This window comes from Chelmon rostratus, chromosome 6, assembly GCF_017976325.1.
Source record: "Chelmon rostratus isolate fCheRos1 chromosome 6, fCheRos1.pri, whole genome shotgun sequence".
Taxonomy (NCBI): domain Eukaryota; kingdom Metazoa; phylum Chordata; class Actinopteri; order Chaetodontiformes; family Chaetodontidae; genus Chelmon; species Chelmon rostratus.
The window spans coordinates 28,162,874-28,187,394 of record NC_055663.1 but is presented as its reverse complement, the minus strand read 5'-3'; the positions used below and the strand labels follow the sequence as shown (position 1 = coordinate 28,187,394).

The following is a 24,521-nucleotide window of genomic DNA, read 5'->3' as shown; positions in this document are numbered from 1 at the left end:
GTGGCTTAGGCCTCCACCTTTAGCACCCTCTAAATTTTCTACCCCCTACCCGAACAAGGGTCTGTATCCAATCCCTACTTTCATCTTTGACTCTACCTCTTTACTTTCTACCCCCTACCTGAACCAGGGTTTGTATTCCCACCCCGCTTTTATCGGTGCAGTTGGTAAGAGGCAGGTGTAGATGATGGTAGTGTGGCAATCGGCAGTTACATGTGGCATCTAGGCCTGTGGTAGCATTGTAGCGGCTAACAATAGCTAAAGTGGTGGTAGTATGATAGTTTCTTAGCAGTTAGCATTAACAGTATAGGTGTATCTAGCTTTATTGTCTTCTTCTGTTCCTCTTAGCAGGTAGCGGTTAGCACTTAACATTAGCTAAATGGTAGCATCGGAACTGTATTGTCTTCTTCTGTTCTTCTTAGCGGTTAGCATTAGCATTAGCTAAATGGTAGCATCGGTACTGGCCACTACCTGGAGCATCTCTGGGTCAGTTGAACGTGGCAGTGCTGTTTGGATTGTGTAGGAGCAGCGTGAACTGCCACTAGGGGGGGGGGGGTGACTCTGGGATGCCGGAGTTCACCGCCTAGCCTCCTGGAGGTGTCGTGGGATTAAGTAGGCAAAACACCGTTGAAGGGAGGTTTTACCTGATGACCCCCAGAGACGTGTTAGGAATCACTGCTCTTTGTATAGAGGCAGATTAGAGCTCCAAGGTTCTTCACTGAGAATGAATCCTCTTTTTGAGCACAAGGATCTTGTGTTTAAATTAACAGATCCAGAAAAATTTACCAGACTGATACGTTACAAATTAGTGTCAAAATGCAACACAACTTTCTTAGCTGCCTTCTGTGTCCTCACCTGAGTCTAATGAATCTATCTTCATTCAGATTATGTGACATGCAGGAATACCAACAAATAGAAGCAGAGGACGTTCTCTGTACGTTGCAGCACTGACAAATCTAAAGTGTGAAGGCTTGCAGGTCTGCTGTATGAGCCATTTTAAAAAGACAACAAACATAAAGTCGGACCGAGCATCTTACTAATCTGCAGAGTGAGATGCTCGTCAGTGACTCTTCTGAAAAGGTCAATAATCAATAAGTGTTGCAGACGTAACACTCAGCCCTGCTACTATCGCTGCTCTGATCTGATTGGCTGCCACTGCAACTCATTCTGAGACTGGAGAGATGAGGAGGAGAAGAAACAGGACCACAGTGCACATTGTGATGAAGAGTACAGAAGCAGAGGGTCGCGCAGACAATCAGCACACACACAAAGGCAGCACTGACGTACGAATTCAGGACTAAAAGATAAAGCACATCTGTTGCTTAGCAACACTTGACTCTCAAGCAGCAACTTAATGCAGTGACACACGATCATAAAGAGGCCTGAAAAAGGAAACCAGACTGAAAAGTGCCCCGTTTCCCCTTTCAGAGAGCGGTCTGACCTGCAGCCTGCAGTTAATAATGTGCACAAGTTTATCTGCTGCTGAGGGACGTTTTATCACTCAGGATTAAGCTGCGGAGTCCCCACCTGCACCTGTCAACTGGTGTTTTAAAGGATCACTTCACCCAAACCACAAAAAGAAAACCACATTTTCTATTTAACATCCAGTGCTGCAGCATCTCCTCACGCAGATAAAGTTTCACCAGCCGAGGTTCTGAGACAGAGTCACCTCTGAGATCTGCAGTTATCTACAGACACTGTAAGCAGGACATGTTTCTGTGAGTCAGGATCATCCACAGGACACGAACGCTGTTCACATTAGCTGCGTTTCCATTGCCACTAGAAGTGTACGCCATTAACTTTAATATTTACACATAATTGCTGATAGAAAATATGTTCAAAGGACACTTCAGTCATTCACAGTCCTGTATTCTGCTGCTGCTCCGCCGGCGCGAGCTGACGCTGTCAGAGCCTCGCGTAATAACAAAGTGATCAATCATAGGTCATTAAAATAAGTGATCACTCTAAGTCAACAGATCATTTCTTTATTTCATCTTCAGCATTTGTGCATTAGAGTATGCGCAATCCTACAAGGCCAGGAGCGTGCATGTTCTTTTTAATTCTAGCTTTGTGTTAAGTTTTACCGACGCACAGCACGCACACACATCTCGTGGAACGTCCGAGAATTTCGGCTGGTTCACAAAACACCGTTCAATGGAAACACCTGCAAGTCGCGTTCGAACTTTGCCGAAATTTCAGAAATATCACTTTTATTTTGCGAACAACTGTAATGGAAACGCAGCTAGTGAGGTCCGAGATTACTGCAAGTAACAAGGAAAATGTTTCCGGAGAGAAGCAAGGATTTTTAGTTTCAAACGTCATTTTCAACGCTGTCAGCGCTAAAAACAACTTTTTCTTCACCTCTGTTGTCGTGTGGCGGCAGATATTTTAACTTGGGCTAATAAAACCTCAAGAATCTGTGACGCCATATATCACCAGACATAACCTGTGAAAATAAGCATAAACTAAACCTTTAAAAGAAGTTCTGAACTGAGTCAAAGTGAGTCACTGAGATGCTGAAGAAAAATTAAAAACATGAAGATTCTCAGGGAAGTTCTGCAGCTGTGAGGAGCATCTTCCTCTCTGATGGTTTCTGAGCAGATTTATGGATGTTTGAGCCGAGCGAAGTCTTTTAAAACACCTTAATGTCCTTCTTGGGTGGTGTGTCACTGCTGCAGCTCCGCCTGCTGACCATGTTGTTTTTCTGACATCTGAATGTCACCTCACACATGATCTTTTCCTCTCTGGTCTTTGCCTCCCCCCCATTTGAAAACAGATAAATGAAGCTGGCAGTCTGCAGCTCCAAGACAAACTCTGAGAGAGCTTCTGGGGTTATAACTGGTCTGACAACAGGTTTTTAAAGCAGACAAATTCCTCACGCGGAACTGTTGCAGCAAAACAGTCTGCAGGCATTGGGCCAGTTGAAACTAGTCTACGCAGCAGCTCCTCAGGGGTCTCATTTACATCTACCAACACCAAGTTTCAGCAGGTCCCCCACAAAGAATTTCACCTGCTTCACCTTTGTGTCGTTTGTGGCGCCACGAGCTGCTGCAGCCCGACGGCGCTCACAGGAAACAAACAGAAACCGATTGGACGAGGACTTTTTGTGCATCAAAATGTTCTGCATAACGCCACATAGAGCCGACAGACTCGGCGAGGGGGAAGTCAGAAACTAAAGGCAGTTTTAGCCAGTTAACACAACAAGCCGGCTAACGGAGCAGATTGTTTTCGGGGTCGGGAGTAGAAGAATCCATTCGCATCTCTCTGAAAGAACACAAGAACACTGTTGAGTTCTTCCTTCACGTTTTTAGCCTGAATCTGATGCAAACTGTCCAGACCTCTGGTTTGTGTTCATGCTCAGCTCGTTGATGTGCGTCTGCAGAGCTGCAGACAGAAGGCAGCAGAACTACAACTGACTGCTCATCATCTTCCTCCAGTAACTCCCAGTGAGAAAGGCATTCAGCCATTTACATGTTAACATCTCCAGACTTGACTCGACAGTCGGAGCGCCGTGCGAGTGTAATTTGGTGTTGAGACGGCGCTGCGTCGATTGTCTGAAAACACCTTGAATTGTTATGTAAGCAGTCCGGGAGCACCAACGAGAACCGAGCTTTCTGTTTTCACCGATAATCTGCTTCATGTATCCACAGCAAATTTCAAAACAACGTTCAGAGACATCCAGCCGCATCTGCACGCCCCGTAAACGCATTAGTGCTCTTCAAAGTAGCTTTAACGCAATAATCCTCACTCGACAACTAGTTGCTCTAATTCCACACTTATCTGGCAGCAGCTGTGTTTTACTGGAAGACATGAAAACAAACAGGAAAATATGAAGGGAGGAGATAAAAATAGGAAGCTCACTGAAAGTGGTTAAATAAAGACACAAGACAAAAAAACAACACGGAAACAACAAAAGGCTGAGAGAGAGCGCAAAATCAAAAGAGTCCTCAGACACAGACGACAGAAAATAACTGCGAAGAGACGCAGGATGAGCACAAACGATGGCGGGCGCGTCCTGCTCATGGCTCTCTCCTGATTGGCTGCTGCGTCAGCTCTGCTCTGGAGCTCAGAGAACCAGTTTCTAAACGTTTCTCTCCTGCTGTCTCGTGTTGTTTTCAGAGTAACGAAGCAGAAAGAAACGAGAACGGTGACGCTTCTCCTCCATCACTGCTTCAACACAAGGACTGAGCTGCTACTGACATCGCTTCAGCCAATCAGCAGGCAGACCGAGTGTGCGACAGTGTGTGTGACTGTGTGTGTGACAGTGTGAGTGTGTGTGTGACAGTGTGTGTGAGTGTGTGTGAGTGTGTGTGTGTGTGTGTGTGACAGTGTGTGGGTGTCTGTGTGACAGTGTGTGTGTGACTGTGTGTATGTGTGTGTGTGTGTGTCTGACTGTGTCTGTGTGTGTGTGTGTGTGTCTGACTGTGTGTGTGTGACAGTGTGTGTGTGTGTGTGAGTGTGTGTGTGTGTCTGACAGTGTGTGTGTGTAACAGCGTGTGTTTGTGTGTCTGACAGTGTATGTGTGTGTGTATGTTTGTGACAGTGTGTGTGCGACAGTGTGTGTGTGTGTGTGTGTCTGACAGTGTGAGTGTGTGTGTGTCTGACAGTGTGAGTGTGTGTGTGTGATAGTGTGAGTGTGTGTGTGTGTGTGACAGTGTGTGTGTGTGTGTGTGTCAGTCTGTGTGTGAGTGTGTGTGTGTCCGACAGTGTGAGTGTGTGTGTGTCAGTGTTTGTCAGTCTGTGTGTGCATGTGTGTGTCTCTGACAGTGTGTGTGTGACTGTGTGTGTGATAGTGTGAGTGTGTGTGTGTGTGTGACAGTCTGTGTGTGTGTGTGTGTGTGTGTGTCAGTCTGTGTGTGTGTGTGTGTGTGTGTGTGTGTGTGTAATGATGTACCTGCTTCTCGCTGAGTGCTGTGATCTTTGCTTGGAGTTCGTGGAGCTGCTTCTTCAGATCTGCGTTCTGAAAACAAGAACCGAGTCAGTCGGCGCCAAAACAAACTGACGTAAACTTTGAAAAGCTGAGTGTGCTTCATCATCGTCATCGTCAGTCCGCTGAGGTAACGAACACGAGAAGGTTCAGACATTAACACGTATGGTGGCTTTACCTGAGGGTCCTGCTTCATCTGGGCAACCAGTTTCTGCAGAAGAAGACAAGAGACATTCAGAAGAGTACGACTCACAGCGGCACCTGCTGGCCACAACGAGGAACAACGACCAGAGGGATGCACTCGTCCGGGCACGATGCAAATCAATGCAGAAGGTAATAACACGAGAAAACGCATTGCCGAAGAAAATAAGGAAACAGATGTACATGTTTTATCGGAGCAGGAGGATCCGTTTCCAGCATCAAAGGAAATATGAAATATTACATCCTCAATCTGCTCTTTACGATCGATGGGATGCTGCACTTGTTGTTTTTTTCAGTCTTATTTTATTGTTGGATCTTTTATCCGTTCTGTTTCCGTATTATTTGTCTGTTCCTGTAATGTTTTGATCCTGGTTCAACCATGTAAAGAACTTTGTGACTTTATTTTGAAAAGTGCTGCATTAATCAAGTTGTTCATAATTATTATTATTAGTGATATTAATATTATTGTTTTTCAGAGACTTCTGCTGCTCTTCTGTCTGAGCTCTTCTCATCAGTTTGAAGTATTTATATTGTATTTATACTTTGAACAGCTGAAAGCTTTTAGTATTTACAACAAGGCTGTTATAATTTTATGAAGAATATAAAACATTATTAGAGTACGTTCATACGCTGAGTGATACATTTCTTTAAACACTTGTCGCCTCGAAGCCTCGTGTTTACTGCAGCAGATTTAAATATCAAACTCAGGAACTGGATTCAGGTCTGACACGGCCCCCTAACGAAGGACACGAGGAGATCAATTTAGTTTCTAAAAGAAAATTTAAGCAAAATGAATTTTATTGATTGATAAATACCGATAGACTCATTAATTTTCTATGAGCTCCATGAAGAGCGGTGATGTAAGCAGTTTCATCTTCACTGGGTTCTCATCTCAAAGTTCAGTCACAGGAGGCCTGAACGAGGGCCTGGTTTTGTTTCTGTACTTATTTATGTTGGTTGTTTTTCTGGCTTCATACTCGTCTGATTCAGATGTTTTCTGTAACGTGTTTCGTTTCGCCGTGAAGACATGAAGCGTGTTGGTCTGACACTGCTGCGGTCCGGACCTCTCCAAGCTAACCCGACTGTCTAACCCACTGACCCGCGTACCTGATGGATCTGGATCTCCACCTTCAGAGCCTCCTGTAACGTCTGTAATTCCATCATGGATCCAGTCAGTCTGCCAGCCGATCGATCAGCCTGCACACACACACACACACACACCAAAAAAGCGTGGGTTATGGTCCTGGCTGTTGTCATAGTAACCTGGAGTACAGCCCAGTCAGGACTTCCGGTGTGATGCTGACAGTCATACTTCGCTGTCAAGGTCAAACAAGGTGACAGGAAGTCTTTTCGTTTTCCTCGCCATCACAAACAGGAAGTCCTGCAGAGGTATTAGTACACTAATCAGAACTGTGTAATATGTGTTTGATATTTTTACCTTAACACCGTCTCCAGTAGGAAAACCATCCAACTGAAGCATTAAAGTGCCGCTGAAACAAAACCAAACACTGACTTGAATCCTTCAAAGTACACAGAAGCTTTATTTAATCATTAATAAACCTGTTATATGAGACTTTACACAAAGACTCAACTACTATAACTATAGTAGTTTAAACTGTACAAGATACATGTACAAGTAATCAAACTACATTGTGTAAAGCAAAGTAATTTTACTCCATTATTAAAGCGCATTAAATACACTTACTGTCCTCAAGCAAGTTACATTAACTGAATATTTCTGAAGTATTATGTTTTCAGAGAAAATACAAGTTTGTATTTCTGAATGTTGTTGAAATAATCAATAAAGAATTAAAAAAATACACTAAAAGGGAAAAAATGTCTTGTAACTAAAAAATATCTTTCATTAAAAACTACTCTAAAAGTAACAAGACGCAGCTTCATTTTGTTTCTGTTCACTGACATGAAACTTCATTTAAATATTAAACACGAGTAACTTTTCCTACTAATTCCACTCGTTACAGGTGTCGTCATGAACAGGTAAAACAGTGTGAATGTATCTGAACTTACTGAAAACAAACACATTATCAGTACTCTGAGTTCTGCCTGAAACAGCTGAACGTGTCTGGAAAATTAAACGTGTCGAAAGTTAAAATTATTATTTACAGAAATCAGGAGGAAGTCTTTAACTTCTCATGATAATTTACACATTTTATCTTAAAAACCTTGAAAAAACTGCACTTTGAAATGAGAATGATGAACTGTAACTTCATTAAAAACAGATGTATTGAAGGTGATAACCATGTTGATTACTGTGGTTGGTGTTACATTGATGTTATTACATGTAAATCCAGGACTCACCACCTGGCTGTGGGACTGGACTCCACCCCTCTGTGCTGCCCTGTCAAACAGAACAAACGCACATCGTTACAAACGTGGACTGTGATCAGAAATCTAGAATAAATAACAAAAACTCAAATCCCTTTTCAGGAGCACAGAACAGACAATAACGAGCTTTGATTCATGAACGAATCTGCAGCCGTTCATGTCGACTCTGCGTCCGGACCTTTATTTACTCCTGTCAGGTATGTTTCTATCCGAACACCTGCATCTCAGGCCTTTATGTTTTAAAGATGTTTATCTCTCCTCCACCTCGACTACCTCACCTTCATCACAGCGTCTGAGGCTCTTTTCATTGATCCGTCACATGATCAATAAATCACATCCTACTCACTAAAATTCACTGGGATAGAAATGTTCCCAGTTTGGGTCAATACAACATTGAGAGCGCTGGAAGAAGTACTCAGGTCCTTTACTTGAGTAAAAGTATCCATACAACAATGTAAAAATAGTCCATTACAAGCAAAAGTCTTCCATTCAGCATCTTACTTTCATAAAAGTACAGCAGTATTATCAGCTTCATGCAGTAAAAGTACAGTAGTATTACCAGCTTCATGCAGCAAAAGTACAGTAGTATTACCAGCTTCATGCAGTAAAAGTACAGCAGTATTATCAGCTTCATGCAGTAAAAGTACAGTAGTCTTACCAGCTTCATGCAGTAAAAGTACAGTAGTATTACCAGCTTCATGCAGTAAAAGTACAGTAGTATTACAAGCTTCATGCAGTAAAAGTACAGTAGTATTATCAGCTTCGTGCAGTAGAAGTACAGCAGTATTATCAGCTTCGTGCAGTAGAAGTACAGTAGCATTATCAGCTTCATGCAGTAAAAGTACAGTAGTATTACCAGCTTCATGCAGTAAAAGTACAGTAGTATTATCAGCTTCATGCAGTAAAAGTACAGCAGTATTATCAGCTTAGTGCAGTAGAAGTACAGCAGTATTATCAGCTTCGTGCAGTAGAAGTACAGCAGTATTATCAGCTTCATGCAGTAGAAGTACAGTAGCATTATCAGCTTCATGCAGTAAAAGTACAGTAGTATTACTAGCTTTATGTAGTAAAAGTACAGTAGTATTACCAGCTTCATGTAGTAAAAGTAAAGTAGTATTACCACCTTCATGCAGTAAAAGTAAAGTAGTATTACCAGCGTCATGCAGTAAAAGTACAGCAGTATTACCAGCTTCATGTAGTATAAGTACAGCAGTATTACCAGCTTCATGCAGTAAAAGTACAGCAGTATTATCAGATTCATGCAGTAAAAGTACAGCAGTATTGTCAGCTTCATGCAGTAAAAGTACAGCAGTATTATCAGCTTCATGCAGTAAAAGTACAGCAGTATTGTCAGTAGTATTGTCAGCTTCATGCAGTAAAAGTACAGCAGTATTGTCAGCTTCATGCAGTAAAAGTACAGCAGTATTATCAGCTTCATGCAGTAAAAGTACTGTCTGTGCAGTAAAATGTCTCCTGATCTCTGATTCTATTTGATATTATTAGATTGTTGTTACTGAAGCATCAAAGTTAGAGCAGCATGTTACTGTTGGAGCTGCTGCAGGTGGAGCTGCTGCAGGTGGAGCTACTTCCAACTACATCATATACAAATAGTTAGGGCAGCAGGGCCCAACCTTAAAGAGCATCAAATGCTCAAGTGCAAGTACCTCAAAATGCTACTCAAGTACAGAGGTTGAGTAAATGTACTTAGTTACTTTCCACCTCTGACCTCAGACACAGTACTGGGTTAACTTAAACAGAACCAGCAGCTTGTTTTGCTCCAGGTTTGGTGTTATTTCTTATATTACTGTTAGTTTGTGTACTTTTATTCATATTTCACTGAGATCCTGTTCTGTCACATATTTACTGTTGTTCAACACAATGTGCTTCACCTGTTCACCTGTCCACCTCTGGTGGGAGTCAGGTGATCCCAGTACAGGTGCTGCATTGACCAGTGACTTCAGCGAGTCCATAAAAAACATAACAATCACCGAATTCTTCAAAGGCACCAGGTACAAAACATAATCAGTCTTAGTTTCTACAAAAAACACCCAACAGAAACATCTAATAAATCAAAAATGAATCATGTTTTCTTTAGCGAACAGGCTCTTTGATCTTAATCCGGCAGGTAAAATGGCTCACACTCGTCTTTCAGCAGCGTGTTCAAATCTCTTCCATCACTTCACATTTACAGACAATCCAAACTAACTTTCAGAGCATCTGCATTTGACCTGGACACATGCAGCGTCCCCAGCTGATCTAACAGATCCCTGTTTGATCCACACAAACAGAATCCAGTGACTCTACAGATTCCTGTTAACCCTCGAGTGTCACGCCGCCTCGACGCGCAGGACGGCGCAGCGGCCGGTGTTAGCCCGGTCGCAGATGCGAACTGAACGGAAGCACTCGTGTTATTGATCTTGTTGGTTTCTTCCTGGGCCTCGTGCTGTTCAGACTCTCTTCACGAGGAGGCTGACGATCAGCACAAGCTTTTCATTCACAGTGTTTTCTGCAGGGACGTCACGGTCAGCCGGCTTTGGCCTGATCGGACCCGTTAATATTCAGTATCTGTTGATCCCGAGTCTCGTCTGATCCTGAACATTTAACTCAGAGTTGATCAAAGACGATCTGACACACTGAGTTTCTTCATCTTTCCTGAAAGTGATCCGTCAGAGAGACAATGTCTCACTCTGCTGGACTACTCAAACACTCTCTGGTCTGACTGTACAGTGACGATACAGAGTGACGCCTCTTTCGCCTCATAAACAATCTTTGATGACAGCAGCTGGCAGCGAGCACAGAAGCACCACAGCCAAGTTTGATTATGGGATGCCATGAAAAATCATGTAAATGCGTCATTTTTAATGGGAACTGTTAAAGTTCAGACTTCAGCTTTCATCAAACGTTGTTGTTGAAGGACCAAAATGTGGCCCACGGGCCACTGTTTGCCCACCGCTGTCCAATACTGTGAATCTACAGGTGGAAAGTAACTGAGTACATTTACTCAAGTACTGCACCACTGTCATATTTCAGAAAAGTGCAACTTAAGTTTAACTGAGCTTTTTCCACTTCATGAAACTTCACTTTTAACTCCACCTCACTGCACTTTTCACTCCAATATTTGTACTGTACATATTTGTACTGTAATTATTAGTACTTTGCAAAATTCAAAGTATAATAAGCTCATAAAATTTGACCCCAGATCTCTCCTCCTTCACTTCTCAGTAAACTTTCTTTACTTCCACCATGTTCTGGCTTTCAGGTCGATCGACTGTTGACGGTCACACGTCGCTGCGTGCAGAGTCGACGCAAAACCAACGCCATCAATCAACTTCTGTGATGAAGATGAGAGTTCAGAGTGAAGCGGACCAGTTTCGGTTTCGACCTGCCGATGACGACGATGACCTCCCACTTCAATCGCTGACGTAGATTTTTAGCAGCAGCTGGCGAGTGGCAGGTGATCACTTTAGAGCCTCGTAGTATTTCTGTGTTTATTAAGACTGAGTACTTCTAAACAATTCTAGCTCCCGCTACAGCTGGGTTTTTAAAGTATCACAATAAAAGTACACAAGTATTCTCAGCTCCATGTATTTAAAGTGTCATAGTTAAAGTACACAAGCATTATCAGCTTCGTGTCGCTAAAGTATCACAAACACAACAGACCTCAGAGAAACTAACAGGAATGAACATTTCTTTAAAGCAACCAGGTGAGTCTCACCTGTATCTGTGTTCACCTGCAGGATCAATAAAGTTGTATTCAATTCAGTGATTTGTTTGTTTCGACTTGTTTTTTTTGGTTTCTCCTGTCATGCAGTAAAAGTACAGCAGTATTATCAGCTTCATGCAGTAAAAGTACAGCAGTATTATCAGCTTCATGCAGTAAAAGTACTGTCTGTGCAGTAAAATGTCTCCTGATCTCTGATTCTATTTGATATTATTAGATTGTTGATACTGAAGCATCAAAGTTAGAGCAGCATGTTACTGTTGGAGCTGCTGCAGGTGGAGCTACTTTCACCTACGTCATTTACAGTTAGTTAGTTTGGGCCAGTGGGGCCCAACCTGGGGGTCTGGCCCCTCCAGAGGGTCACCGGATCAATCTGAGGGGTCGTCAGATTTTTTTTAGCCGTTTCCCTCGTTGTTGCTGTTTTTAGTAAACGCTGGTGACTTTTACTTCTGTGTGTATGAGCGGACCTTGACATGCAAGCCTGTGAGCGGCTGGTGGAGCTCAGCTGCTTCCTGCAGAGCTCACAAACCAAAGTCCTGGTTCACAGATCGTCCCTCTAACGGCTGATTCTCAGTGAAATTCTGGATCTAAGTTCAGCTGTTTGCTGGAAGGACCAAACCTGAGAGGCTCGGGTGTGAGGAGGGGGGGGCACACAGCTGGAAACTGGCTTTAATCTGTCTTAGTTCTCATATATTTCACCAGCTCATCACCTGTTTTCATGCAGACGCAGAGTAAAACGTGCATGTTAAAGGAGACTCTTCAGTGCAGGACTTGTGTAAAAGTATTTGTCAGCACTGCAAACGAACCCGCGGTCATGTGTGAACACCATCCAGACTGGTTATATCATGAGGCTGACCTCTATGACTAACTCCATGTGTCGGTGATGGGAGGATGGCCGAGGCTGGATGAGGAGCCTCTGAAGCCGAGCTGCTCCCTCTGGAGCCCCTCGCAGGGTCTCCTTCCGCCGGGGCCCAGCACTGTGGACACGCTGCCGGTTAATTGGAGTAATTGCTCCCTGGGTGGGACGCGAACTTGTCTGGATAAACTTCCATCGGCATCACATGCCGTTGCAGAGGCCCGAAAAAGCGAGAAATGAAGCTAAAATGGAGGTTTCGAGACGAGAGCCGCTAAGTGCTTCTGCTGCGGGACTCCAGATACTGAAAAGTGTGTTTTTGTTTCGGCGGCGAAATAAATGTTTTATAACCTTCTTATTCAGCCACTATGGCCGTCCGGAGGTTCACCCTCTCCTTCTAAATTCACCGGAGCTGCCTCGTACCATCCTCCCGGCGCGGTAAACTGGCGGGTTTCGGGGGATTATCGGGGTCCTGAGTGGTTTTCGGTGTTGGTAAAACCATCCAAACCGACCCTCACACATCCGACATTGCTCCGTCTGAGGCTGAGAACAAGTGGATAACGTTAGCCGTAGCCGCTAATGCTAACCATCCTGTTAGCCGCTGTGGCTAACGCTACCAGCCACGCTGATAACTTACATCAAAGATAAATAATAGCGTCGTTGGCGGCGATGCGAAAGAAAAAGAGAGTGGAAATAAAGAAAGCAGCGCGGGAATGGTCCCAGAAGACGCCATCTTTCAGAATTATGACACCGAGCAGGCGTTGGTGGCTCTAAGTTATATCGGCCCCTTGTCCTCCAGAATATCAACTCCTAGAATAAGAAACACACCAGCTAAACACACAGAAACACAGAGGAAGAGCTGAATCCAGCTCAACCCGGACTGCCAGCTCACACACCTGCTCACACACACCGACGAACGCATGGATGCAGGCCGAGAGCCGAGCACAGGTGAAGTTTGACAACACAGAAAATTAAAGTTATGAAATTAAAAAAGCCAATGTGCACTTACTCAGCAGCAGTCCTCCTCTAGATTAATTAAATATATATCTATAAGAAGCCGATCCACGATGGAATAACAGCATATAAACAGTCCGGCTGCCTCCTTCCCGCAGAGCTTTATTTTGTTGCTGTATTTTATATTTAGTTTTAGTAAATTTGTGTAAAAATCAGAGAAACTGAAGCTACAAAACAAGAAGAACTCTTCTTCAATCTCATTCAGCTCAGCCGCAGCACAGCACAGATCCCTGCGCCCCGGAGCTGGAGGAAGGGAGACAAAAACTACTCACACGTCCAACTAATGCTCGTTTATCCGCGACAAAGCGTTTGATATTAGCGCGTGTTGTTGTTAAAGTTCGTTAAATCGAGCCGATCAGCGACGCGAGGTGCGGAGAAAATGTGTTCGAAAAGCGGACTACTTTTTGTGTCGGTGCGGCGAATTTATTTCACTTTGCCTAAGGAACGGCGGTGCTGCGACTCCCATTGCCTAGGGAAAAAACCCGGATGTAAACTCAGTGAAACTCTATGGAGAGAAAGTCTGCACACACACACACACACACACACACATACCACGCGCACACAAACACACAAACACACACACGCCACACAACTCAGCAGAGGAGCGGAGCAGTTTGTTGCGTTGTGACACGGACTGACTGCGTTTCTTCTCTGGTTCTCCTTCATGGAACCAGCACCGGGCAGTCCGCCCTCAGTGTGCCGCTGTTCAGGCTCCATGTCCGGCTGCTCGCCGCTGGAGCTGTTGCACTTTGTGGAGGAGGAGGAGGACTGGTGGCACGGCCTGTTCATCACTGCCTCAGTGGCTTCAGGGTGTCCTGCCTTACAAATACATAAACCGGTGCTGCAGTGGAACTAAGTACAATTCAAATGTAGTATTTTATCAGGATAAACCTGAGATGTGTCATCTAGTTTCAAGTGAGTCCCAAAAGTCACAAGAAAAACATGCTGAACAGTAACTTAAGTAGCATTTTTAGGAACATATGTAATTTACTTTACTGACATATTTCCATGCTGTTTTATACTTATTCCACTATTCCAGATGCAAATGTATTTTGTCCTTGACTGCTTCTATCTGACAGCTGCAGGTCCGATTTACTTCAAAGATTAAGACTTTACATAGAAAACATATTATATCAAAACAAAAAAAAGATACAATGACCAAATTCAACATGAAATACTGAGGTCCAGTAATGTAATAATATGGAATAATAACATTCTGAAGTGTGTTTCTGCTCTGTTGCTATTATATATATATATATATATATATATATATATATATATATATAAACACAAGCAATGATTGTTGTAAATAATATTATATATCTGAATTTTTATCATTTTTTTTGTCTTGTAGAGTTTGTTTCTATATTTTGTTGAGATGTTTGCTGTAGTCCTCGCTCTGTGTCAGCTTTAATCAGACGCTGTGATTTACCTCAGGTGTGATCCGTCGCTTGGTTCACCTGCAGCTGTCGAGTCTTTATGACGTGTTGCTCGTTCACACGTGTGTCAGATATGAGTCTGCTTTCATCACGTCATCAACACTGTTTACATCACATGTGCTCATTTCATCCCATGTTAATATAAAAATACTGATTAGTAGTGATGGAATGTAACTTAGTACATTTACTCAATTACTGTATTTAAGTACAAATTCAAGGTACTTGTATTTTACTTGAGTATTTCCATTTTGTGCTGCCTTATGCTTCTACTCCACTGCACCTCAGAGGCAAATATTGTACTTCTCACTCCACCACATTTGTCTGGCAGCTTTAGTTACTTGTTACTTTCCAGATTACTATTTTTTACACCCTCCCCGTCCAGTGAAAACCACATATCTCCACATTTTGTGTTTTTGACTGTGGATGTTTGTGATAAACTGAAGGATGAAGTGTTCCTCAGAGAAAAGTCTCCTTGCTTAATGAACTCCTAGAACTTTGACTTTATTTCACTGAAGTAAAGGATCTGAATACATCTTCCACCACTGACTGCCTCCTGGTGGCGCTCCTGTGTCAGTGTTTGTAAATAAGCTCACGTATTTCATTTGGGTCGTGATTTAAGTGACAGAGATCAGGAGCATTACAGGAACGCTGGAGGAGCGTTCAAGGAGCGTAGGAATGCAGTGCACTACATTCCTGATGTCAGTGGTTTCCTGAGGCAGTTATTTTCATCTATCTGTCTCTATGTACTGACTGCAGGAGAAATGTTTACTTTCCACACACTCTCTCTCTCACACACACACACACACACACACACACACACACACACACACAGTGATCATCTGGCCTTCAGTGTGCACGAGGCCTGTGAGTTAGAGTCAGTCATGCTGCTACATCTATTCATCCATTTCAGTCACTTTCTGTTTGCGTGCACTTCACATTGTGTGTTGCAGGACGATGAATAACTGAAACCTGAAGCCCTGATGATGGAGGTGGTTCTCAGAAACACGTTGGCTCGTCAAGTTTGAGTTCTTCTTCTGCCTTTTCTGAGAGTCGACAGTTGAGAGATGACAGGAAGTGAGGGGGATGGAGATGTGAAATGATGAGCATCAAATGACCCCAGCTGGACTCAAACTGGGCTGGTGGTCGGTGCAGTGGTCCTCTGGACCACCAGGACATCCAGACTTCCAGGTCCTCCGCTGCTCCGGACTCAGTAACTCACTTCTGTTCAGTTTGTTTGCTTCTGGTCATTTCGTCGTCATCGTCCTGCTTTTTGCCATCAGCCAGGTGGACCGCAAGACTCAAAGAAACTTTATTTATACAACACAATGAAACAAACGTGTTAACAAAGTGCCTCAAACACAGAGAAGGAAAATACACAAAAATACACAGAAACAAATCGATAAAGTAACAAACGTGTTTCCAAAGACAAACAGAGAAATTAGAGAGAAACAGAAGGAAACATTAACCTGAAACTAACACATGAAACTTTAAATCCTGATGGACAGTCACAGTTTCTAAAGGTGCTTCAAAAAAAGTACAACAAAGAGTTGAAGATGTTAAAGCAGACAAACACAACAGACCTCAGAGAAACTAACAGGAATGTTTTTTCAAAGCAACCAGGTGAGTCTCACCTGTATCCCTGTCTTCACCTGCAGGATCAATAAAGTTGTATTCAATTCAGTGTTTTGTTTGTGTCGACATGTTTTTTCCGCTTTTCGTGTCAGACTTGACGATCCGTCATCTTCAGCTTTCAAACCAGACTGGAAAGAAGCTTCTGGACACCGCAGGTGGAGCCGCAGGTGTTCAAGCACAGGAATGACGAAGTACAAGGTTCAGGTACTTGTACTTCACTGGAGTATTTGTATTTTATGTTGTACTTCATGTTTCTACTCCACTAGTTTTCAGAGGGAAATGTTTCGCTCCACCAAATGATTTGATGACTTTAGTGAATTTGCATATTATATATTCATCTTCTAAGAGATGATGTATTATTATTGATGATTGAACGAGCAGTCAATGACGTCAGCTCCATAGTTACCAGCTGTGACATTAAAGTGTTTTCATCACCTTAGAATGAGTCCAGAGGGAGCAGCTCCGCCTCCACAGAGCCCACCATGCTGACCGCCATGTTTCTACAGGAGCCCAGAGCGGACAAACCAAACTCTGACTCCAGAGACACGTTCACGTCCTCCGTCAGTCTGCTGGTTCTCCTGCGCTCGGAGGGGTGTTCAGGTGGTTTTCAGTCTGTAACCTCACCACTAGATGTCACTAAATCCTCCACACTGGACCTTTAAAATACACTTAATAATACTTTTATTGAAGCAAAATTTTGAATGCAGGACTTTTTCTCTAGTATTTTTACTCTGTGATATTATTACTTTTACCTCAGTAAAAGATCTGCGTACTCCCTCCACTACTCCTTTTATCTTTGCTGTGTTTTATTCAAGTCACCAATCTGCATCAGAGGTTTCCACAGTCTGAAGGTGACAGTGTTAAAATGAGCGAGACCCTCGATTCAAAGCAGAAGAACTGGAGGGAGAGACCTCAGGAGGGGCAGCAGATGGGGGGTCGCTGCTGCAGGAGAGAGATGTCATGTGAGATAACAACAATATGGACGAATGTTACTATACCAATATTATTCCCTTTGTTATTGTCAGATACTGGAAACGACAGACATGAGTACACACCTGAAGACAGAGAAACACGACCCAAACAAGCTCAGAAAATCCACATTTCTGCATCACTTTATCTCACAGTACATGTGATTCAGTGCAGGAATGAATCCTCTGGACTGAAAATGAAGCAGAAGTTATTTTTCACCTTCTCTCTGCTTCGGAAACATGTTCACAGAACAAAAACGACGTCTTCAGATTCGGCCTCAAAGGAATTTAAAGCTCAGGCATCAAATCCAAATCCGGATCGTGAACATTTTAAAAGCAGCGTTTGCCGTTCATCGTCACATAAAAGATGAATCTCATCTTCGTCATCTTCCTCTCTGCACGTTCCAGCGTCTCGTCTGTGATCACGTTTAGACACATTTATTTTTTATTTCAAATTGTTCTTAAAGAAATAAGAAGTTCTCAGTTTTGTCTTCAGATTTCTTCTGAACCTGAACAAACTCGTCCGTATGAGAACAGCTCAAAGTCAGATTTTTATTACTGTATTGTAGTATTACTGTGAAAACAACATAAAGTACCAAGAGAAGCGCTCGTTATGAAGAATTTCAGAGTAACATTGATTCTTACTGGATTCTAATTATTGATGCATTCATGTTTTCATCACACAGCTGGTTTCCCCCCCTGAGATCAATAAAGTCTTATCTTTAAAATAATGCATCATCATTAATTAGCTGATTATATTTTGTGTTAATATTCACTTCTGCAAAGTAACTAATGTTGGTAAATACACGTAACACAGTAAAAAGTACAATATTTCCCTCTCAAATGTGGTGTAGTAGAAATATAAGGCAGCAGAAACTGGTAATACTCAAGTAAAGTACTTCAGTACTCACTCGTTCACAGTAGATATATACTCAGTTACATTCCACCACTGTCTGAATGTATGATACTCTGTGTATTGTCACCACACAGACTGGACAGACAGCGTCATCTGTGGAAAAAACGAGCAGGTGACCCGTGTTTGTGTCGCTGCTGCTTTAGATTATTTTAGAAAAAGAAGACTTTTACTTTTTTGTTGTGCACATAGAAAACTTGACGACTGTTAGAAATGTGAGGTGAGTTGTGGGCAGAAAGTTTTAATATGGAAAACACACAGACTCGAGAGGTTGGGACAGATTTCAGATTTCCTCTAAACCCCAAAAACACACATTTGCACACCTGACGTCGTATTATCACACACACAGGTGTTTCCTCTCCTGCTACCTGAGCACGTCTGTCAGGACTGTGTGTGCAATGTGTTTGATTGCCAGCACCGTCACACTCCAGTTACCATGGCTACCTGTCAGTCTTACACACACACAATGAAACACTAGTTGTTTACTGTGTTCTGTGTTTTAAGGTACTTGTACTTGACTTGAGTGTTTCCATTGTATGATACTTCACTACATCTCAGAGGCAAATATTGCTGCACTTTTTCCTCCACTACATTTATTTACCAGCAGGAGTCACTTTGCAGATTCAGATAATCCACAGAAAATAAAAATTAACCAATAAATTATATTTTATTATCTATTATTAGCTCAACCAGCTGCAGCATTAATGTGACGAAGATGCTTTTACTTCAGTAAAATTTGGAACGCAGGACTTTTACTTGAGTATTTCTACACTGTGGTATAATTACTTTATAAGTCAAAGGTCTGAGTACTTCCTCCACCACTAGGTCAACAGCTGGCTGTAACTGGACACACTGGTGCTTTGAGCCAGATGCTAAACATCAGCATGCTAACATGCTAACCCTACCATCCTTTACCATGTTCAAGATTCAAGATCTTTTATTGTCACTGAGCATGACATGTCAATGAAATTTGCATTGTAACCTCATGTTAGAAACAAGATAATAAGAAAGATTATAAAATAGAATTAAGATACTAGAATAAAATAAACCAACATGCAGTAAAAATATTCATAAATGCAATTAAAAATATACCAGAAATGAAAATGTACTAAGACAATAAAATATACTAAACAATAAACAATAAAATATGCCAGTGAGATGTACCAACAGCAGCTGAAATATACTAAAATGTATATAATTTAGTTAAGTATCTGTGTGTACCTAAAAGTTAAGTACACAGAAGGTGCAGGTGGAGGTGGAGGTGTAAAGTGCGGTGTGCAGTGTTCACAGTCCTCACAGTCTCTCACTGCAGTGAGGGGCTGCTGGGGGTGATAGCTCTGACAGCTCTGGGGAAGAAGCTGTCCCTCAGTCTGTTAGTGGTGGTGCGGATGTTCCTGTACCTTTACTGATGGAAGCGGTACAAACAGTCTGTGGCCCGGGTGGCTGGGGTCCGTGGCGATGGATCTCGCCCTCTTCCTGACCTGGCCTTCATATATAGAGTCTAGGTCAGGGAGGGGACGGCCCATGATGCCCTGTGCAGTTTTAACCACCCGTGCCAGTTGTTTCCTCTCCTGTGCCGTGCAGCTGCCATACCACACTGTCACACTGAGGCAGAGGATGCTTTCAACTGTGGCCCTGTAGAAGTTGACGAGCAACCGAGAGGAGAGTCCAGCCCGTTTCAGTTTCCTAAAGAAGAAGAGCCTTTGTTGTGCCTTCTTCACCAAGCGGGAGGTGTTCATGGACCAGGAGAGATCAAATGTGATGGGGAGGCCCAGGAACATGATGTTGTCCACACGCTCCACCACTTCTCCATCTATGAGGAGGGGGGCGTGATCCGTCTTCCTGGACCTCCTGAAATCCACAATGACCTCCTGAAACACGGTCACCATCTTACTTTAGCATGTTAGCATGAGCTAGTTAGCAGCAAACACAAAGCACATGCTAATGCTAATGTCATTAGTTCTGCAGGTGCTGGATGCATTCAAATGTTGACCTGATGGTGGCGCTAGATGAACAATCAGAGGATCAATAAAGTTAATAATATTCTTCCTGAAGGAACGTGAACGTTTCATCGCAGTCATCCAACAGCTGTTGAGATATTTTTAGATCTCCCGGGTAAACCGTGAATCTGTTCCAAAGCTGATCCAGTGATCTGGTCAGTGGATCATCCAGACGAGCTGGTCCTGGTCCTGGTGTCGCCAGGCTGAAGCAGGGAGGTCCTGATAGGTCTGCTTCCCCTCCTTTCCTCCCACTCCTTTCTTCTTTTATGCACATTTCTACATCCACCCTGATTCTACGCCTCCTTGATGTCTTTAATTTATTCACTTTGTTAAATTAATAACTTTGGTTAAACTACTGAAACTGTGTTCTCCCACATCATGATGACCCAAAGGCCACGTTGTGACAGTCCAGACCTGGATGTGGTCCTCCTAAAGCCTGCATGGCCACAGCGTAGAGCAGGGAGGTAATCTGTTTTTATAATTTAAAAGGTGTGATGATCAGATGTAAAATATGCTGCAGTCTTTAATGAAGACGGTTTGTTTGGTTGGTAAACTTTCTGTTGCTTTTGTTTGAGTTTGGATCAATGACTGAGAGCAGCCACCAGAGGGCGACACAGCACAGCTGGACAGAAGAGTCCATCACGTTTAAACTCATCATGGCTTCTCTCTCTGCCGCCACGTGTTTCTTTCATTTTAATTATTCAGCCTTTATTAGACAGCAGAGCACAGAGTGCAGAGGAGACAACATGTCTGCAGTAAGGACACAGCCTCAGTACAGGTCTCCTGCTCCACCAGGTGAGCTACCTGGACACACCTGAGTCACTTACTTCTGTCCTGCTGCTCATCACCGTTCTTACTGTACAGAGCTGCCAGGTGTCTGTGCTGTTTAATGGTGTGTTCCAATCATCAACCATTCACTTGTTATTAATGCTTGGTGTGATTTCCAGACTCCAGGACAGAAATATTCCCACATATTTATGTTTAGTGTGAACATAAACTTGTAAGATCGCTGTTCATACACTCTGATTGGGCGACGGTTGATCTGCAGCAAGTTGAAAACACTGGACGGAGCCGAACGATGTGACAGAGCGGTTTTATCTAGTTTAAGAAAATTTGTTTTAATTAACATCGTCAAGAACTACACAGCTTCGTGCAACAAAAGCGTTTAAACCGCCTGAGCTCGTGTTCCTCCAGGGGGTCCCAAGGGTCCCGTCGCCGAGGCCCGTCCATCACCATGACAGCAATGTGGCGATACAAACAATCAGACGGGAGGAACCTGGAGGTGACCGTGGATGACGAGCTGGCGGTCGAGATCTGAACAACGTTCGTTAGCACGTATTCATTCCATAACGAGCATCCCGTCCTGTCACTTATCGCCGTTACATGAAGGTAAACTGCCCCCCACGAGGTTTGAATCGACTTGTTGTGAGTCGCCACGCTGAAAAGCGTCTGAACGTTTATCTGGAGTCTGGCTGTTTGTGGCCTAAATGTTTTATTTCAATCTCTGATGGTTTCTGTCGATAGAAATGTTTTTTTTTTCTTCCTCCGGGCGCATCGGACCAATCAGCTCGCTCCGTCCTGTGACTGACAGCTGTGCGAGGTGAGTCGTGTTATCCCGGATGCTTTAACCCAATCAGAGAGCAGTGAATCCATCATCTGCGGGATAATAACTTCCCGGCCTCATTAGCGACTGCTAACGACATTAATGTCCCGGCGCTCTCCTCGGCTCTGTGTGTTGATTCGTTTTCCACTTGCGTCTGCTCTCCTTTGAACAGCAGCTCTGGCTTTTTACTCTCAGGAGCTTCTTCTCAGATGGAAGATCAGATCTGAATTTAAACACATTAAACCAATCAGCGAGGCTTTCATGCTGCTGCGAGCGACGTCTGGCTGTCAGCTGACAGGAGACCCGTCCCGCTGCAAACTGCAGGTATAACAGACTGAAGCATCTTCAAAGTGAAAGAAAAACAGACACAAGATGTCGTTCAGGCGCTCGAACTTATCATGACGACACACACGGACGCACAGCTCAGTGAACTGAGGGCCTTTATTAGCCGTGCTAGCAGCGTAGCTCTGTGGATGTTAGCGTCTCCACAGCAGTTGATCGTGATGAAATGTGGCTCAGACGTTCACGTTCCTCTCAGAATGAACTCTGATAACTTTTCTGATCTTATGTCTGTTCATGTGGCGCCACCATCAGGTCAACATGTTAACGCGTCCAACACTTTGCTTTATGAGCAAATCCCTGCAGAACCATAACGTTAGCATCAGCCTCAGCTGGACTTTGTGTTTAGTGCTAATTTGCTAATGTTAGCATGCTGACATGGTAAATAAGATGATGAACACGGTAAACATTTTACCGACTGAACATCAGCGTGTTAGCTTTGTCATTGTGAGCGTGTTAGCATGCTGATGTTAGCATCCAGCCCAAAGCACCACAGCGTCACAGTATAGCCTCACAGAGCCATTAGCATTGGATTGAAATGAATGAGGGCGCTGCAATTTTTTCACGGAGGGCTAAAGACGGTCTGAAGTCAGCCGGAGCGAGCTGAGTCGAATGATTTCAGATCATTGGTTTCAGAAAGTTACGGAAATGATTGGCGGCAGCGACGCCTGAAGAGTCAGCACTATCAGCACGCCGTGCCGTGCGCAGACTCAAAAACCGAGAGGTTTTCAATTAGCACAAACAGGGAAACAGCAAACACTTAAAGTTGTACATTTAAACAGTAAATAAGCACACAAATGACAAATAAATGCTGAAAATGCCAAATATATCCAGTATTTCTGTGATATATTATGAAATGGTGTAAGATAAAAATGTTCCTGTGAAGTGCAAAGTGAAAAAGACTCTAAAGTGTACTAGAGATCGGCCCACAGTACTCCTGAGTACTCGTCCTGCTGCAGAGCTTCAGCCTGTGAAGCCGAGTCCGTGCAGTCAGATATCGGCCTCCGGTGACATAATCGTAGCTCCGCTGTTACTTTTTCGAGCCGCGGTGGAAGTGACTCATGACCGCGCTCGTATGAATCAAAGCACACTGTTGACGGTGTTTCGTAACGCTCTTTATGTAAGGGAGGGCAGCAGTGATGGAGGGAGGGCAGCAGTGTTTTGGAGGTGGAGGTGAAGCCTCTGTATGTGCCCACTCCCACTGCAGCTCCACCCAACAGCTGCTGCAGCGAGCTGAGACGCAACCATCCAAAGCGCCTCGCCTCCATCGGGCTCAGGTTCAGGTAGAAACCCCCCCCAGCGGCACGTCGACAGACACATGCTCTGAGTCTGCTGCAGCGGTGGGAAGTAACTGAGTACATGTATACAGGTACTTCAACTTTGAGGTACTTAACTCGAGTACTTTCAATTTGATCCTACATTCACTTCCACTGCAGTAGATCTCAGCAGTGGTACTTTTTACTCCTCATTACTCTACAGATTGTTACTTTGAATAAAAACACGTGATAAGCTAACGGAACGCAGCAATAATTTTTGGTTCGTGAGTTCTGACAGACGTTTTCCAGCTCCACCAGCTGCTCACAGGCTTTCATTTAAAGAGCCGTTTACACACACAGAAGTAAAAGTCACCAACATTTTCTCTTATATAGAATGTGTTTAAGAAGCTGACAATACTGCAGTACTTTTACTGCATGAAGCTGACAAAACTGCTGTACTTTTACTGCATGAAGCTGACAAAACTGCTGTACTTTTACTGCATGAAGCTGAAAAAAACTGCTGTACTTTTACTGCATGAAGCTGACAATATTACTGTATGTATTACAGCAGTGTGTATTTTACTGCTGGTACCTTTACTACATGCAGCTCAGAGTACTACTGTACTTTTACTGTAGATACTTCTACTGCATGAATCTGACAATACTTCCCTACTTTATGACAATTATGAATTCGATATGTACGTATGTATTTGTACACTGTTGTGTATTTGTACCTCCTCCAGGGTCACTTCCTGTGAGTCCGACAGCTCAAACAGGATAAAACTGAAGTATTAGTTGGAGGTTCTGAGGCTCAGTGAGAGAACACACAATTCACAATTAAATTCTCCGGGATTTGACACCAAATGTTCTTCGTTCCATCAGAGAAATGAAGCGAAAGTGTTTCTCTCTCTCTCTGCTCATCAGCGCCATCATCAGGTCATCCTGTTAATTTGTCCACACTTTGCTTTATGATCAAATACCTGCAGAACTAATGACGTTCACACCACACCCAGCTGGACTTTGGATTTGCTGCTAATTAGCTAATGTTAGCATGCTAACATGCTACACTGAGATGGTGACCATGGCGGGCATTGCATGCTAGCAAGTTAGCATTGTCTTGGTGAGCTCGTTAGCATGCTGAAGTTAGCATTTAGCTCAAAGCACTGTTAGCATGGCTGCAGATAGAGCGTCTCGCCTCCTTCTGTGTTTATATTTCTGGCTGTTGGTTCCAGGCAGAACACTTCAAGATGTTCTTTATTTATTATCACTTTTTTCCCACTGATCCGCCAAACATATTTTTATTTGCCAAAGT

The 24,521-nt window shown here is 43.4% G+C and overlaps 1 protein-coding gene across 5 annotated transcripts in view; it reads right to left on the bottom strand.

Moving 5' to 3' along the window:
- phf21ab (PHD finger protein 21Ab) overlaps positions 1-13,253 on the bottom strand; it is a 31,254-nt gene extending 18,001 nt beyond the window's left edge. For all 5 annotated transcript variants that reach the window (XM_041939432.1, XM_041939434.1, XM_041939435.1 and 2 more), the window contains exons 1-6: positions 13,055-13,253; positions 7,445-7,484; positions 6,564-6,615; positions 6,233-6,322; positions 5,103-5,135; positions 4,892-4,957 (exon numbers count right to left, since the gene is read on the bottom strand). In XM_041939432.1, coding sequence (XP_041795366.1) covers positions 4,892-4,957; positions 5,103-5,135; positions 6,233-6,322; positions 6,564-6,605 — 231 coding nt within the window. In that variant the 5' untranslated portion in view covers positions 6,606-6,615; positions 7,445-7,484; positions 13,055-13,253. The remainder of the gene's footprint in view (positions 1-4,891; positions 4,958-5,102; positions 5,136-6,232; positions 6,323-6,563; positions 6,616-7,444; positions 7,485-13,054) is intronic.
- Between the last annotated feature and the right edge of the window lie 11,268 nt (positions 13,254-24,521).